This window comes from Acanthochromis polyacanthus, chromosome 2, assembly GCF_021347895.1.
Source record: "Acanthochromis polyacanthus isolate Apoly-LR-REF ecotype Palm Island chromosome 2, KAUST_Apoly_ChrSc, whole genome shotgun sequence".
Lineage (NCBI taxonomy): Eukaryota > Metazoa > Chordata > Actinopteri > Pomacentridae > Acanthochromis > Acanthochromis polyacanthus.
In genome coordinates this window covers 20,268,846-20,287,397 of record NC_067114.1, presented here as the reverse complement: position 1 = coordinate 20,287,397, position 18,552 = coordinate 20,268,846, and the positions used below count along the sequence as shown (strand labels likewise).

At 40.2% G+C, this 18,552-nt stretch overlaps 2 protein-coding genes across 3 annotated transcripts in view; one reads left to right on the top strand and one right to left on the bottom strand.

Annotated features, from left to right (window-relative positions):
- Positions 1-27: 27 nt before the first annotated feature.
- ubl7b (ubiquitin-like 7b (bone marrow stromal cell-derived)) lies at positions 28-5,699 on the bottom strand. Of its 2 annotated transcripts, none has more exons than XM_022200461.2 (11): positions 5,569-5,699; positions 5,031-5,219; positions 4,738-4,857; positions 4,500-4,585; positions 1,776-1,860; positions 1,637-1,694; positions 1,397-1,530; positions 1,140-1,189; positions 874-1,050; positions 571-684; positions 28-398 (listed from the first exon to the last, which is right to left on the bottom strand). In XM_022200461.2, the coding sequence occupies exons 2-11, from the start codon at positions 5,203-5,205 to the stop codon at positions 258-260; spliced, it is 1,140 nt and encodes a 379-aa protein (XP_022056153.2). In that variant the 5' UTR covers positions 5,206-5,219; positions 5,569-5,699; the 3' UTR covers positions 28-257. The 2 variants fall into 2 exon arrangements, with proteins under 2 accessions (XP_022056153.2, XP_051800147.1); XM_051944187.1 differs by lacking the exon at positions 5,569-5,699 and adding an exon at positions 5,361-5,520.
- A 3,758-nt stretch (positions 5,700-9,457) lies between these two features.
- cd276 (CD276 molecule) overlaps positions 9,458-18,552 on the top strand; it is a 70,723-nt gene continuing 61,628 nt past the window's right edge. The window contains exons 1-2 of the mRNA XM_022200460.2: positions 9,458-9,740; positions 14,224-14,320. Of these exons, the coding sequence (XP_022056152.1) occupies positions 14,275-14,320 (46 nt within the window). The 5' untranslated portion in view covers positions 9,458-9,740; positions 14,224-14,274. The remainder of the gene's footprint in view (positions 9,741-14,223; positions 14,321-18,552) is intronic.

Sequence of the window (18,552 nt, the reverse complement as noted above, 5' to 3'; positions counted from 1 at the left end):
GAAACTTCAAATCTGAGCAAACACACATGATGCAAACATGATTAAATTTATTCAACATTTTGTCACACAAACAAGAAAAAGCTGTAGGTGCTCAGCTGATGCTGCTCTGTCAGCACACTGTGTTTCAAGTTAAATAGAGGAACCATAAGAACTCTATACACTGTGAGCTATCATTCGCCTATCCTTCCTGGGCAGCAGGGTGACCAGATTTTTCCTGCTCTCTCTTCTATAAAAGGCTTTGTCCGTGGGGTTTGGACTCAGAGTCCTGGGCCTCCTGCAAATATGAGCTCCAGGGCAGCCTGGATGTCACCATCTGTGGCCTGCAGCGCCCTCAGCATCAGCTCCTCATCCTGGATCCCCATGTCCCTAAGCTGCTGCATCTGGGACTGCCAGCGGCCCTGGCAAAACAGAGACACATTCAGAGAAAAGCCTTTTATGCAAAGACCAAGTAGTCCAAATAGTGCAAACTGCAGTGTGTAGCTGATGCTGATACCAACAAAGGACAAAACATTTTAAATATTATTATCCCCTTCTTGAAATGAATACGTGGGATTTAGTGGGTTAGCTCACCTGTAGAGCAGACATGTTGGTGGCCTGCAGAGCTTGCTGTAGTGCCTGGCTGAAGAGATCATTACTGACTGGGGTTCCTGCTGGCATGGGGGCTACACCACTGGAGGGGTCCGTCTTAATCAAAGGAAGAAGGATGGAAAAGAAAAGTGAAAGAATAGTGATGCAGCAGCAGGGAATCATGTTTTTCAAATATATTAATATCTTTGATGTGCCATATTTTCATCTAAATTCTCTCTGGTTCAGCGGTTTCAAAGAATTATGTGTGTGTCTGAGTACATTTCTCAAACCGTTAGTGAATCTCACCTGACTTGTTGTTGTTGGCGTGACGGCGCTGCTGTCTGGAGTGCTAGCGAGGGCCAGAGCAGTAGCCAGCTCGCTCTGCGTTATAGGTCGAGGGCCTGTTGCTCCGCTGTGGCTCAGAGAAACTGGTCTCATTCCTGCTGAGACCCCGCCTCTGCTGGAGGGACCCGCTGGGCTCCCCTGTCACACACATTTAAGAGCACAAAAGATGGCATTAGCATCAGTTTTCCTGTTCATACGTCTGGTGTTGAGCTTAACTGTTGACTTACAGACTGGAATTCTTCCTCATCATCAGACATCCCCTCAAACATGAAGCCTCCTGACAGAAAAGAAAATACGTCAGAAAAGACAAACTAGATGATTACAAGAACACAACAATAAAGCAAAAAAAACCCTCTACGTTTAGAACAGTATTGATATTTCATCAATATGTTGCTGCTTCGGTTCAGCTGTCTACAACTGTCAGTGATCTTCTCTTCCCTTTCATAAACTCTGTCTACTTTTGCGGAAGCTTCTTCTTGCTTACCTGGCATATCGCTGTAAGAACTGGCAGACACGTTGCGAGAAGAGCTGGCGCTGGACTGAGCAGGCATGCTGCCCGCTACGGAGTGCAGGACCAGGATGATGGCATTGACGAGGGCTGGGTGTGAACTGATTAATCTATGCGACAGACAGGGACGAGGAGATGAAAACTGAAATGACCGTCCGCTGCACTTTCATCAAATATGCGTCGTGAACGAGCTGAGAACAGAGAAGCCACACTCACACGTCCAGCATATTCGGGTCCGTGAACTGCACAAAGAGATCTTTGTCTTGGAGCACTCCTGGACGTTTTAAATAGGAGTGTTACTATTACAACTTTTGTTTGGTGAAATGCCATGGTGCAGAACTGAGCATGGTCTTACCGAGTGCCACTGGGTCTGACCTGAGCCCTGGTGTGGCTACAATGATCTGATCCAAGGACTCTTTGTTTGTCAGCATTTTATACACCTAAGTGTTGGGGAAAGACAGTAAATGGAACAGTAAAAGCAGCAGTAATAGTACAGGGTTTCTGCAGAAATCAGCCAGTCAGATTGAATGTTTTTTATTGCCATTTTAATGCTATACTGTAAAAATTTTAATGCCACGACTGTGAACTCAACAAATCACACAAGCTTGTCTTTTTTGTAAAAGATGATTTTTTATATGAAAACTCTTCCTACATTTCACTATTTCTGAATCCAGAAACCACCCCTGATCACCCACGGGCTGCACTCATTCTCTGAATTCCACGTTTTCCAGCCATTTTTGCTGGAATTTGCATTTCAACCATTTCCCAGCTCTCTTCCACCTGCTCCAGCCTGCTGGCCGCTTTAAAAACATGCAGTTTCTGGCAAGAGTATCCGACCGGCCGGAACAATTACCGCAATGCTTCGGCAAGTTTACGCAGATGCACAAATCTGATGAATCACAGTCTATAATTAGATATTATTCTTGTCAAATACTTTTCTTGAAAACCGCAGAAAGAGTTTTTAATGCCCCTGAGAATCAAATTTAATGATTCTTAATGCCATTTCAGGCCTTAATTTTCGCAAAATCAACTTCATGACCATGAATGCTTTTTAATGCCATGCAGTATTTCCAGTGTCAACAGTTGCAGTAATACCTGTAGCAGCAATCAGTTATTTACACACATTTACGCCATAAAACAGCTATGTAGGAATTATACATGAGTTCATTGTCACTGCATTTCTTTTTAAAGATTTGTTGAGGATCTCTCCATCTACAGGATTTGAAATCTGTGCCAACATCCATGAATTAACATCAATATGAGTGAATTACTCAAAGCCGTTTGTCTCAGTATCTCCCTATCTCTTTATCAGTCAAGCCAACATGCTGGTAGGTGTCTGCCATGGAGAGCTGCCAAGCTTTAAAAGCTAAACCTGTTCCTGTTCAGGATAATCTCTGACCAGCTCTGAGCTATCTGGGGTACCGTTCACTCACAGCTCTGAAATGCATCAGGGGTGGTCCAATCAGAAGTAAACAGCTGTGAATACAGGTGTGACGGCACCCGAAGGACAGTGGCGACGAATCCAGTCACTCGTGCCAAATAATGTCCCAGTCAAGGACTTGTGCAGAGATATTTGATAAATGCAGCCAGCCCATAGCATTCCTGTGCTGCCCAGCAAAGGACAGCCTGCCTGCCGATGTCAGAAACCTTTATACAAGCTTTGGATTGAGGAGAAGATAAGATTAGGTTTAAAAAAACAAGGTGAAACACAACTAAATGGATTTAATCATGATGTGTACTACACAGTGATGTTGTTTTGAACTGCAAATTTAGATGTGACTGAACATAAAACAACACTTAACCCCCCTGTTGTCCTCATTTACAGACAACTAAAAATATTGTTTTCTTATCTGAAAAAAATCCAAAAATTCAGCAAAAAGTCCCCCGAATTTCCTTAAACATTTATTTAAAAAAAAAAAAGCAAAATTCTTCAAAATATTTTCAGAAAAATGAGTAAAAATCTTCCAAAAACAGTCCTAAAAATATCTAAACTGAACACACATATATATCAGGAAAACTTCTAATCTTTTCTTTAAGAACACCCACATAAAAATCTGGATTTTGGTTGATTTTTATGTGAGTGTTCTTAAGAAACATTTTTAACATTTCTATTTTTCCAACCAAAAAAAATGTTCAAAGATTTCCCAAAAGTGTTGAAAATGTGGGCATCAGAAGTTTCACTGTGAAAATCTATTTTTTTCCCCATATTTTCGAACTTTAAAACGGATCAATTTTGACCCGCAGGACGACACAAGGGTTAAAGGGTAGAGCGATGTGGCCACTAAATCAAGTCAATTTCTTCTATGTTATTGCTGAACCATGATTTCACTTCTTATTTTTTTCTCTCTGCATAAATTCCAATCAAAACAAAATTCAAAAAATATTCTCTTCATTTAAGCTGCATGCCTACAGGGTTGTATGTACAGTGCTACCTCCCCATGCTATTTTCAGTGAAGCGGTTCATATTGAGGACAGACTGTCAGTACTAGCAAAGTCAGGTTTTAATATGATGCAAATAGATACCATGTTTTTCCAATGTGCAATACCAACACTTGGGTAGTTTCCGTTTTCCCAGAAAGTCAGGTGGCTAACATTAGCTGCGTGACATCTTGAAGAGGTACATATTGCTTCCTTCCTACAACATTCTTGAGTTTCAGGTGCTGCCATTTTTTGCACAAACAGGATTTTCACAAAGTTTACACAGCACAGATTTAGGTAAAACAACAGTGTGTTCAGCAAGACTCCCATTTTCAAGGAAATGGCAAAACCTTATATTAGTGTCATGACAAAGGAGAACTATTTCTCTCTGTTTATGCTTTAACAGAGAGCAAAGGAAGTTCAGAACTTGATATAAGCATTTTTCACATAATGCAAATATATATGTATATATGAATTATTCAGATATGTCTGATTTACCACTAGCCCAAACCCAGACTCCTCACTTTTAACAAAAGGCTCAGATATTATCCCAAAAACAACGGCACATGAGCAGATGATAAAGGACCAACGTGCTCCAACAGTTAAAATGAAACACCTAAAGAGCTCAGGTAGTGTCTCTCTGTGTGTGTCCTCTACTTACTGAGTCTCTGTAGGCAGAGTTGAGAGAATGAAGAGCAGCATGAAACACCCTGAACTCTCTGGCTGCTGTTGCTCTGTTTACAGGCTCTAGAAAAAGAAAAAAACACGTGTTCAGTCAAACTATCAGTGTTACTTACAGTACAGCTAAAAGCAAATTTGATGCTCAAAGGGCACAGACAGACAGACAGATAGATAGATAGATACTTCATTAATCCCAGGGGAAATTCAAGTATTCAGACCTGAATTGCTCTCTGGCTCGGGCCACGTCTTCTTGAGGATGTGTAAGGTGGATCCTGGTTGAATCCCGCAGGCATCCAGAGTTAAATCATCCTTAAGTCTTCGCCCACAGTGGACCAGCTCTGGTAAGCACAAGAACAGAACTTGATAAGGGACAAATGACACAATCATGCAACCCTTTGTCTTGAGTAATGATTAGTGAACACAGTGCGGAATTTTCTTATCAGATGTGCACACAGAGCAATATTTCATTTACAGCTAATGCATTCTGTTCAAATATCACAGCTGTACAGACCTATTAGTTCAGGGTCTGGGATGGAGTCTGGGAGCTGAGCTGCTACGAGCTGTTTTAAGGTAGCGACTCTGTATCCTCCAGGTGGTACATCTCCTGGCATCATCTCTGGGAAGTGGAAGGTGGACTTGGGCTGATCCACCAGCTTTAAAGACAGGCGCCATTCTGAAGAGGTCATGTTTCCCTGTACAGCTTTAACACGGTGACACAGACAGAAACTACACTGATTAAATCAGTAATTGGCATCATTTATATCTTCACTATGTTTTCATGTAAGGATATGACTGTTTGTCTCTTTACCACTCGCAGGGACACTTCTACGTTCATGTTTACCTTTTCGTGTGAATTTAAAATGAAAAGCTCCGTTAGCAACCCCGGTTAGCTTTTAGTGTTTGCTAGAGAAATGTGCCGATTTGCGAGATTAAAGGCTTAAGTTTTGAGGAACATAACCCGTTCGAAACAATTCATTCACAAAATGGAAAAAATGTCATTCAGAAAAGCTACAACAACAGAAGACTTTTCAGAAGAGCTGCACACTCACCTTTTGTTGTTGACGCTCAAGCTACTTCCTGGGTGTAGTCACGTGATCTGCGTTGTGTTTACGTCCACTGGGTTTCTTCTGCTCTCTTCGTGTTCACCTCCCAACCACTGTTTCACAGCTTTATTCTATTATTCCACTTTGTCCCGATGGCTTCTCATATAATTGCTTTCTGTTTCTGTTTTATCCAGTGCTCGTTAAAAATATCAACGTAATGTGGCACTTTGAAAACGGAGTCAAAAGCACACAATTTCGCCTTTGTAGTAGTTTTAATTAGTAGAATTATTTATTGAGTTGATGTGTTGCAGTTTCAAGTATCACACACTATCAGGGGGAGTATTCTGTCTGACTGTATTCTGTCAGTCATTTTAAAGGAGACTGAAACAGATTTCCTCATGTCCTCTGACTACAATCATAAATAGTGCTCTTCGTTAAATCACATGATGTTCAAAGTCAGAAAAACAAAACTGAATTTCATGATTAAGTGTTTTATGACTATTAAATTACATGGTTACGCTCTGCTATAAAAGATAAAGTAGTGTGTCATGCATATGATTGACACGCTTTCATAGAATGATCTGCGGTGTGTGTGGGAGAAGGAGGGGTATGCAAGAGGAAAGACTTGGTGAGGCTTGTTCTGTTTCTCAGAGCTCAGAGATGTGGTTGGCTGGAATAAATCTGGAGTATGAGTCAATAATGTGGCTTTGAAATACATCGTCATCGTTGCTTTTATAGCCATCAATGGCAACCAGCTCAAGACTGGCCAGATTTGGCCTAGTTTGTTGTTGTTGCTGTTTTTTTGTTTTTTTTTTGAGCGATAGACTACAAATAATGTTTACTCGTAGCGTCTGGAAACAGAATGATGTCAGAATCAAATAATGGTAAAGAAGAGTTTATGTATTAATGTGGGTTGTGCTTGTGATAAAAAATGCAATTTGTATTAAAGAAAGCTGTCTATTTTTGCTTGAGACAATATGCAAATTAACTTTATCGTCTTGACATCTATCCATCCATTTTATTACAGTTACTATATATGAGGTTGGTTAGTGGTGGCGGAAAGCTTCGCACAACATTCCAGACTTTCCTCTCTACAACAACTTTTTCCAGCTCCTTCTGGGAGAATCCAAGGCATTCCCATTCCAGATGGGAAATGCAATCCCTCCGGTAAGTCTCCCAGTTCCTAGTTAACTTCCCCATTTTCCCAAAAATATATTTTTTTAAATGTCATATTACATTCATTTTATTACCTATAATGTTTAATGTATAGCATTGACTGCACTGTCAGTGTCCCAGTCACTTTAGCCTGCATATTAAATATTTTGGTAGAATGAAGAAAAGACTGACACACACACACACACACACACACACACAAACACGTCATGATAAAAATGCAAACTAATAGACTAGTTTCAATGACTGCCTCAGTCTAATATCTAATCACTACGCTGTTCCGTGTATTGCGCTTCACCATGTTCCAAAGTGTTTTTCCTCCTGCATATTCAAGATTTTCCAGTGTTGCGTAATGTCTCGAGCTAATGAAAGTCCAGACAGGACTTTTTTTTTTTCCACAGTCTGTATTTGTGGTCATTTTAGGCCACATCTATGACCAGTCTAGCTAAAAGTGTAATTATCAGGTGAAAGATCAGTAATTACAAAGTGATTTTTATATGCAGCTACATGTCGAATAGATTTAGTAGAATATGCAAATATTGTAATGTAAAGAAAGTAGCATTGCAGAATACCTTAAATGACTATGCATTTTGGTAAATTAAATCTGCTATGCATGTGTAGAATTTGGCCTGCAATGGCAAACTGGCACAAATGATCACAAAAAATGGGAACAAACAACTCTTAGCTCTCTTTGTTACCACCCAAAATGTAACATACTGCATTTGACTGTTCTTAGAGCCAAACAAAACGCATTATGCTGCATAATAATTATGCTGAGTTTCTTAATTTCCAAAGAGTAATTACGCCAAACTGGTTCACTGTAGCTGCAGCCTCCATTATAGCAATCAGTGCACCTCAGGGGCGTGAGATGGAACATTTTCATCATAAAACTTTTCATTAAGTCATAACTGTAATGTACTATAATGTATGTCTATTACTGTCTAATCTTGAAAAAATATTATTGCCAGTAAAGTACACACTGTTCATAATCTTTTACAGACAGACATATTGGCTCTTATAATCCTCTCGCTTTTGCAGCAGATATTACTTTATTCTGAAGTATTATTTTGTTGTCTAACAGTACTTTTAACATGAAAACACAACACATGAAAACACAATCAGTATCTTTCCTGTAATTCTTGCACTTATTTTACACAGCTTGTTGAAAATGCCTATCATATATGTTAAGAAAAAGTCCCAGTAACGCTTTGTGTAGATTTGCTGCATATATTTTTTTATTATGTGGCAGACTGTATGAGAGACTGTGTCCACTATTTTTTTTATTGTTCCTTCATACTTAGTCTAAAATTGATCCAGTTCCATCCCTATCCTTGACCAACAAACATACACACACATCCATTTGTCCGTGTATTATCACTGCCCAAACATGACATCATCATGAAATCTGAATTGAACTGGGTTCTGTCCAATCATTTTGTTTATTAATTAATTATTGTTGTGTTTTGCTGTGTTGTTTTGTCAAATATATAGCTTTTTGTTTTGTGAGATGTACAGTATTCAGTAAGTATTCAGGAAAGTATTCAGACCCCTTGAAATTTAATAAATTTGCAAAAATGTCTACATTTCTGTTTTTTTCTGTCAAGATGGAGTGCTGAGTGTACATTCATGAGAAATAAAATGAACTTTTTTGATTTTGGCAAATTGCTGCAATGACACAGAGAGTGAAAAATTTCAAGGGGTCTGAATACTTTCCGTACCCACTGTAATTCTGTCTTAGCTCACTTTTAACCTTGTAGGGACATTTATTGATATGAGAAATATCCTTAAACTCTTACTAGGGCATTGCACTATGTGTATGTGCTGCTGGGGGGTAGTTTTAAAAGTAGCAATATTCAATTTCTATTAGATCATCATATATTTATTCTTAAAATCTTGTCAGTTTTTTTTTAACCTTTTTGACAGAGTAGAGCATTGGTGTCAAACTCATTTTAGTTCAGAGGCCACATACAGGTCAGACTGACCTCAGTAGGCCAGACCAGGAAAATCAGAGCAAAATAACCTACAAATAAGGACAACTCCAATTTTTTTCCATTGTTTTAGTGCAAAAAGTACAAGCACTGTACATTCTGAATGAGACAAAATGACAAAAAAAAATGAGACACAAAACAGCAAAAGCGAGAGACAAAAAATGAGACAAACACCACCAAACAAAACATAAAAGAAACACATAATTAGAGAAAAAACGTACAAGATGAGAAAAAAATGAGCCAAACAAGAAAAGCATGACAAAAAACCCCACAAAACGACATAAGCCGAGACACAAAACAATGAAAAAAGCAAAACAAAATGACAAAAATAAAACAAAAACACAAGACAAAATGTTACAAAAATGAGACAAAAAGTGACAAAAACGAGACACAAAATGACAAAAGAACAATGAGCAATCTAGTATTTTACTTTATGATCAAAACAACCTGCCAAGATCTAGAAATTATTTTAAACTTACAGTTTTACAAATTTACAATTTGCAGTTATTGTCTTCTCTGTAATTTCTACACTTTACAAAGTCGTCCTGTGGGCCCTCTGGTGGGCTGGTTTTGGCTCACGGACCGCATGTTTGACTCCCCTGAAGTAGAATCATGTAAAGGAAGAAGATAAAAAGTAAATCCCACACACAAAGTCAGACTCACCGAATCACTGAAAATACAGGGGGGGGGGAAACTAAAAAGGTGCAGTCCTTCTGTAAACGGTTAACGGGGGGAGGGAGTCTGGAGGCTCCGTATGACATCACCGCTGGACAAAGCAGCAAAGGAGGGGTTTCTGTACAGAGAAACGTCCCAAATCAATGGGAACAACAAAAACGTTCACAAACCAACAGCCTGTAGTTTTATCTCCCGTCAAAACAAAGACTTCCAGCTCCGGTAGTGTTTTTGCTAACAGAGAAATGAACTGCAGCGGACAGTAACATCGCCAGGACTGGACACAGAAGAGACTCACCGCCGCTGGCCGGTGGGAGGTTTTTTAAGTTTCGCCCCCGTAACATGGTAAGAACTGAGAAAAATGAACTGAAAAATGGTGTTCGAAAGACTTTCGACGAACACACGGGTTCTTGTGTGTATGCTAGTTGAAAGAATAACAGAAAAGTTGGGTTATTTTCTAAGACGAGCAACAGCTGGGGGAGCAGAGGAACCCCGGGGTGCTAACCGGTAACAACATTAGCCCAGTTAGCTTCTTCACCGGCTACAAAGACAAGTCCGCTCCGTGTTTCTGTACTTTTATAGCAGCTCAGAGGACTGCTAAGCTACACAGCATATTATTTAACAGATGGAGCTAATAATAAGCTAACGTGAGGTATATGAATGAAGTGGACCGCGCCCCCATTTGACAGAAAGTGAGCACTGCATTTTAACAGCAGCTTCCATAACTCAAAATGGAAACTAAAAAGTCACAGTTCTTCCTCTTTTTTTTCTTTTAGATGAAATTATTAACCATGCCAGGAATTGCACATCACTGATTAACTAGTTAATTGATTAGATGGTTGGTCTATAAAATGTCAGAAAAATGTAAACCAGTGTTTCCCAGTGTACTGTCAAAGAAGAGTGAAGAAAGCAGATATTCAAATTTACAAAGCTGGAATCAGACAATTTTGACTTTTTTTGTTTTAAAAGGTTATTCCAACTTATTAATAGCTTAGCAGAATGATTGATAATTAATTAATCAATTGATCATTGCAGCGCTTGTCAAGAAAATATTCAGGTGACAGTCTGAGATCCTAAAAGGATTCATATTTTTTCTACACATACCTAACTAATCTGAGCCTTCTTGTGTTTTGAAATCTTTCAAATTTAGCCAAGATGGTGAACTAACTAACTTCTTGGGTGACTATTAGAGCTTCAGTGAAAAGCAGCTGGACTTCTGTTTTTGGTTTTGGAAGACATTTCAGCTCTCATCCAATGTCTGTCTTCAGAACTGACCGATGTGGAGTTTCTGATGTTTGAGTGACCCATTTAAAGGAAGAAGATAGCCAGGGTTGGAGGGATGCAAGTAGACTTTGTTTTGTTTTAAAGAGGTTCGGAACCACCGTAACAGGAGATGTTGCACCACAGTCTGCAATGAGGATGTTTCATGTCGTCATCCTGCTCTTATCACATGATCGAGCAGCTGTTCTGGCAGATGCGTTTTCCTGTGTGATGTAGGCGGATGTCATATACTGTTGGAATGGCTTTTGTAGGAAATAATTACGGACTGAAAAGAGATATTGTTATCTTATTTGATTCTGTACAAGGTGCTCTTATGTGGGGTTGTGACAGTGGGCAGCTCATAGTATTTTTTCATCCCTTCGTTATTGTTCATGCAGTGTAGATCAAGCGACCATTAGAAAAAAGCTTCCGCCAAACTTTCTCCTGTAGCTTTTCCAAAAGCTTGTTTCTGCCTCACTGCATACTGAGGCTTTACACTTTCCTGGAGTACAATGTATTAGTGAATTCTCTCGTCAGCTATTGGATTGCTGTGTGAGACTAATGCATGTCCTTGTGAAAACTGTAAATGAGACTTTGAGTAGTTCTATTAAAAGTAAAACTTTTACGCAGCTTCGTAGCCATAAAGCTTTCTTGAAATTTATGAACCTCGTCTCCACAGTTTGATGAACTAATGTATAATTTGATTAAGTAATGTATTAAATGACTTGGCCAAATTGAATCCAGCCATCCCTAAATTGTAGCTGCTGCTGCTATATGGATTTTGCGGCGCACACTTTCAGCTCCTACTCAGTGGGGCCGGTGTCTTTCAGGTTAGAAATGTCCCCTATCATCAAAGGGTGAATGGTTCCAAATGGTTGGAGGAGCTTGGCAATGATGCCATATGCCAATGAGACATTTGAGCCCAGGAGACAGTCAGATTTATTCGGCTAATTGTACAGAGAGGAGTGGACTCAAGAGCAGTAGTGTCAGTAAAAAGACCAACTGTTAGAGAACGGCTGTGACGGAGTTTCTCGAAAGAATAGAACGATGGTACAGTGACCACGGTAAAACTGTGAATCTTAATGTTCTGTGATATCTCAATAACAGTTTCTCTTTTCTTTGACCTCGGTAAGGAATTTAATAGTCCTTAGCGTCGTGTCAAAATGAAATACAGTGGTGATAATGACTCAAAAGCTGACGGCCAATCACTAAAAGAAATTCCACACATTCAAACTGTCAAACTGTCTTTCAGAGATAGTTTCTTTTCTATTTTAATGGCCCTAAATTGGCACTTTTATGTCATAATGACGTGAATGTTCGACATTGAAATCCGAGAGTCTGAATAGTGGTAGTTTTGATACATTGGTGTAATATGGATAACGCATATGTAGTAAGTTGAAGTTTATTTGACTTGCAGGTTTGGCCATCTTGTTTTGATCACTGGCATTGAAGTGAGTTGTAAAGGGAAAGGAAAAAAGAGAATACATGCTGACAAGGGGTTGGTAAAGCACTTGAGTCATTCAGTAAGAAACACTTTGATGGCTTCCTAGTGTCTGGACAGCACAGACTGAGTCAGACTGTGGTTTGGTGTGTTGGCAGAGTTCATTCTATTCTGTCCTTAGGAATATCGTTTTAGAGGATAGCTGTGATACATGTCTGCTCTTGTCGTCTATGAATATTGTTTTCCATTTTTCGAATTTTTGCGCAGTGAAGAAAACATATTCCCCGTCTCTGAGGGTAAATATCCAGGGCAGACTCTTACAGTGTTACAGACGTCTTGAATTGTTCTCTTTCTGAGAGCCTGGAGAGCAAAAAAGCGGTGAGGGGCGCTGTTATGGAAACTGTGTGATGAAGCTGCGCTCCTGCCCACATCCTCTCTGCTGAAGCCATAACTGGAACCTCATGGAAAAAAAAAGATTTTGGCTAATCTGTGAGGTGGAGTTACAATACTGAAGTGATTTATTAAACCAAAACATAACAACTGCTCTATCCCCACTTTGTTTCATTTTTTTGTGTGTTTCTTTATACACAAAACATAGAAAAACAAAGTCTGCTGAATTTGTACTTGTAGATTTATGTGGGCATTTAGCCACTCAGCTATGAGGTTGCATTACTTGTTGCTGAATGGTTGCTTCATGTCCAGCCACACATCAAAGCTGAGGAGCACCCTCAGTAGACAGCGTAAATGCTGGGTTACTCCCTATCTGTGGTAAAAATGGTAAATCTAGATGAGCTTGAAAATAAAGAGATGTGTGTAAAGAAACCGAAAGGAAGCTGATCTCAGAGTCCTTTTTCTTTATGTGTAGAGGGAATAACATGAAGGTCAGTCTTTTATTGTTGTAAACCAAAGTATATGACTTCTGGCAGACTGTTGCTGACTACAATACAAAACACTCTTCCTTTCCTTCTTTCTGTGCTTCCTCTATTTCTATTTTTGCTCTAAACCTTTTGTACATTGCACACTGTTTATCTGCCTACGCACTCAGTCCGTCTCTGTCGTGCTAAAATGTTTCCATTCATCAAATTAAGTTAACTTGGTGTATTATATTTTTTCAGATATGTGTTTTCTGAGTTTTGCCAGTATTATCTGTATGATTCTCGTATGAAAACAGATTGTATTTCATACTGGAGTCCACAAAATATCAATTTTTGTTTGTTGTAAAAGCCACAGCATTTTTTCCTAGTGTTTAACCCTGAAAAATGTTACACAGAGGTTGCGCTTAAGATTCCAGCATTTGCTTTACATGCTTGATTTAGGTGGTCCATTATAGTGAATATAGCTTTGATGTTTTCTATTTATCCATGGCCATATAGTTTTTTTTAAATCAGAGTTTGGTTACACAATTAAAAATATACAACAATCAAACATGGAACTGAGATACATATGATGTTTTTTTAGGATTGTTCCACTGTTGTTATACCCAATTATTTACATTCAGTGGCTATGGAACAGTGACTTAATATCAATAGAAAAAGAAAACACAACCCAGTCTCTAGTATTTCCCCAAATGCTAATTCAGCTTTGTGTTACAGCAAATACAAATACAAACAGTGACCTCTACCAATCTAGCTGAGACAAGTATCTCATAAATATTTCATGTATGAGTGAGTGGTGGTAGACAGGGAGGAGATAGTTTTGTCTGTCTCTACTCCCTCCTGAAGTAGTGTTTTTTTTTTTTTCCTCTCTGGACAGCAAAGAGAATGACTTGGCTGTATCCTGTCAACTTTGGAAGTCCCCATTTGTCATCACAGCTCTGCTTCCTCTGAAAGAGAAAAGCCTTGAGCGGGCTAGAAAAACGACTGAAGTAGTCACCTTCAGACACACTTTCAGATAACATCACGAAAATGATATGAGACTTTCCAATAGTTAGTGCTTCATGAAATATTGCCTTGTCTCCTTGTCTCAACTCCACCCATGTAGGAGACCGAGCAAGCTAAAACTAAGGCACCCCTCCCTTTTTAATCACCCTCCTGTTCACACATCATCTTATGCTGCTGTGCTATTGTATCCTTGTTGCTATAATCTTCATCCTACTCAGATGTCTGTGTTCTTTTTTTCCCCCTGCAGTGCTGTTTCTGAAGAAGCTGACCTGAGGTTTGAATCCACCCTTTGAAGACCATGCTCTCCCTCCTGCTGCCCGCAATGCTGGCTGTCCAAGCAATGGGTGGGTGTTGCAGCTGCCTGTGCCCTGCCATTACATCCGAGCCACTGTGGTGGGAAATCCCAATGCCCAATGCCTGTTAAAAAATACCCCACCGCACCCCCGCAGGTCCATTAGTCTCCCCCTTCAAAGGCAGCACTGCGTAAAACAACAGTTCAAATGAGGCTACTCTCAAAAATAATGTGCCAGTAGTTGGAAAGTTATAAACCCTCCCTGTTTAAATGCTCATCTGTTCAGACCAGCTGACAGAGTGCATATTTAGGGGCTCGGGCATGGAACATGCCGGAGCACCTATTGTTGTCCCGCGGAGTTTATTTTATTTTATTAATCTTCTTCCGCCTAAACTTTGGCTCCGTATTTCGCCTAGGCCTTTGACAAATCACACACAAATTATATATCGGCTCGTGCGGTTTTATCGGGAATCGATGGCTATGACTTTTCTAAGACATTCATTCATATTTGCCAGAGTTATGAGCAAAAAACTGCATTAATTTTCCACATACACATGAATGGGATTACTGAATCACTCAGATTCAATACTCACCTGTTTTCACAACGCCACTGCTTCGCCATACTTTCACCTAAAAACGTCATTTAACCATCAAAACGTAGTGATTTCTCTTGTCTACGCAGGGATGTATTTTATGTCATGCTGACATTTACAGGTTTTGCTCAGTGATTCCTCAAAAAAGTGAAAATTCTCAAAATCTGCTCTCTCTAGAGTGTGTCACGTGACTTGGGAGAGTGGAGCAGAGATGCAAAATCCGCCTAAAACTTTCACGATTGAATCGCTCTCACGACCAAACCATAAATGCTAGGAAAATGAAATTCGCCCAGATTGTAGACAATTTTCCTGGGATTCAAATTAATCCAAGTTTGAAGACCTTGCTCTTTTTGAAGTGAAATGACAGGCAGCAGTTTACAGCAAAGTCGCACCGTTCTCTCCATAGGCGCCCATGCAAACTGAATCATCTGGCTCATGGAGGGAGAGTGTGTTTTTGAATCGCCGCCGCTCGGTCATTTCTCACAATATCTGGAAAATAATTACATTTCTGGTTAGCCACAGGCTTCCTCTCGCTCACGGTTATGTCACTTTTCAGCTGAGATTAACGGTTATTCCGTAATTACCGCCATAACGCGACATCGCGCCGTGCTGAGAACCAGGAAGTAAAACTAACACTTCAAATGGGGCAAGATACGCTTGCCAGTATCAGTCACTGATAGGTGAATGGAGTGGACGCTCGGCTTTGGTGCGAGCGCCCGGGGTTCAATTCCCGGTTGTGATTTTTTTTCCTGCCGATCTTCCATTTTTTCTCTAAGTCATGTTTTATGACGTGCTTCGTCAGAATTTCACCTACACACTTAATTTTTGTCTTAAAAACACCCAAATCTCGTCTTTTCAGGCATGTATATATATATTGTGATGCTGGGATTTATGCTTTTTCCATACATAATTTCACCTACACACTTCATTTAGTCTTAAAAAAAAAAGCTCTTGTTTTCAGCCATGGATATATTGTGATGGTGAGATTTATGGTTTCTCATACAGAAGCATCCAAAAAACCCTGTCTTCAGCAACAAACAAACAAAAAAAACCCTTTCAGGAGATGTGCTACAGTGTCACAGAGGCGTCACTAGGTTTAAAGGAGAGGGGGGCTTAGCACCCAGGTGATGCATAGGATGTGAACACATATTTTATTTTAACAGCTAACAAAAACCTCTCTGGGTGGGATTTATGGTTTCTCATACAGAAGCCTCCAAAAAACCCCTGTCTTCAGCAACAAACAAACAAAAAAAACCCTCTCAGGCCATGTGGTAGAGTGTAACAGAGGCATCACTCGGTTTAAAGGAGAGGGGGGCTTAGCCCCCAGGTGATGCATAGGATGTGAACACACATTTCAGATGGCCCGACGGGTGGACGGCCCGACGGGTGGACGGCCCGAGCCCCTCCCACGATTTCCGTATGCGGGAATTGTCTAGTCTTATTTATACACACATCCTGCCTGAGTGAGCAAAGGGACATTTTTCACAATAATTCCTTTTGAGTTTAGTTTTTACAGGGTTATGACTCTATGATATGGGAGTGTGTGTTTTTTCTGTTTTCTTTATAATTCAGCTTGTAAAACAGAATAGCTTTGACCTTTTTCAGACAGGTGAGGAGCAGAGAGCGCTTCAGGCTAGGGTGAGACCCTCTGTGAAAAATGCTAGAAGTGCAGTTTTTCTGCTGTGACTCAGGGAGTGTGAGGAAGTCATCCTCCTATATTTATAACACCAGGAAGCAGCGTGGTTGTGGTTGATGTTGCGACTGAGAATTCATAACTCACATACTCAAAAGTTTTACTTCAGTAGAAATGGTGCTCAAAGAAATACTTGTGTCATCATAAAAGAGAAACAAATAGCCTGTTCTGGCTTTATAGCGTCTCATGACACAGTAAATAAAAGAGGGGAACTGAGCATGTCAAAAGAGGGATCAACAGTTCATATATTCTAACACTAGTCGTTTCCCATTTGGTTTGTGGCTGATGCATCATGCAAATTAAAATCTCATAGTGGATGATTTTCCTTTATATTAATATATAGCCTGAAAAAGAAGGAAGAGGAAGGAGGAAGTCAGCTCTGAAAGATTTTGTCTTGGCGCCAGAAGCATGATGTTAAAACATGGCCTTAGCATACTTTGGCAAACCCAGAGTTCTCAAAAAACTTTTATCGTCCAAAATCCCATCATTTAAAAAGGGCTATTTTTTTGCCATTTCTGCTCTCTGGTTGAGCTGCCCCAACCTCCTATCGGCCATCAGTGGCACATTTCAATCTTGACTCAGTGGACCTAAGTGTCTTCAGTGGTTCATTAGGGACCTATTCTCTCCCAGCACAAATGGGCCTGCGGCCTGCTCATTACTGGCTGTGTGGCATCCACTAACTCGCTTCCCTCACTGGGAGGGAAGAGGGGGAGGAAGTGTCGGGGACTGATGGAGCTCTTTAACTCACGGGTAATGGGCTATTGTAGCTCAGACAATGATTCACTTTCTCTCTGCTAACTGGGGCACTAAGTGAATTAGTTGGAGTCTAGTTTGATACTAGAGCCTGTCCATGTAATACTGTAAGATGATATACGTGCCACGTGCATTGTGAAGCTTGTGTAATTTTGTGTAACGTTAGTAACTGTGGCGGTAATTTCAAAGAGAGCTTTAGGCGCCTTTTAAAAAAAATCACACGATGAACACAGACAAATTCACACCTTTGGATTTGTGTAAACTGATATATTGAATGCATGTACTTTACATAATTAAGTTATTTTTTTCACCAGTACGGGGCAGCAGTAATTACCTGGATAACCCATTAAAGAGCAGATTGATTGCCTTTGATTTATAAACAGTGATGTTTTGCTTCTCTTGGCCACACAAACATGAAACTTACAGACTTGTGTAATTATATGAGCAGCTGTGTGTTTATGTGTGTGGATGTCTGTGGTGATGTGATGCAGGGTCTCTCAGGTCTCCAGGCCCCTTACTGGCTGGTAATCTTCCTTGAATTCAGTCGTGCCATTGCGCAATAATTCCAGCAAGCGCCCCTATCAGTAGACGTGATTTCACTTGGTGGCCTCTGCCAGCACGCTTCCTATTGCGAGAACAGTATTTGTGGAAGAAAAACACAAGGCTGTCATCCCTGTGCAGTAACATTGTCTCTTTAGCTCCCAGCTGTATCCTGACTCAGGATTCAGATGATGGATCATTCTCAGCGAAAACCTCTCCCTGATGTTGCTCATACAGCAGTGCACAGCTGTTGTCACTGCAGTCATGAAAAGATCTGTCTGTAAGGGGCTGTTGTTTCTGTGTTTAAATACACCATTCAGAAAGAAGAAGCAAGACATGCTATACAATCTCACTGTTGCTTTGGCCCATGACCCTGCTGATTTATTTTTTAATATGCTCAATATATCCTGTTTTTGGTTATGAGACTCAAATATCAACGCATGTACAGTAATGCCTGAGCCACAACAGTTAGTCGGGTACAGTAACATCCTTGGCTCACTCCAGCACAGCACACAGCAGTGTCAGCCAGTGGCAGAGCTAACAGGAGGCTGTCTAGCTAATTGCTTGTTGTTGTCATACTCTGTGTTCAGTTAGCACAGCCTCTAGGCTGCCAGAACTCGCCCTGCGCATCTCCTAGCACCCAAACAATGAAACAGAATCGTATTCATGCAAATGCAGAAATGGAAACATGACCCGATTTCACTC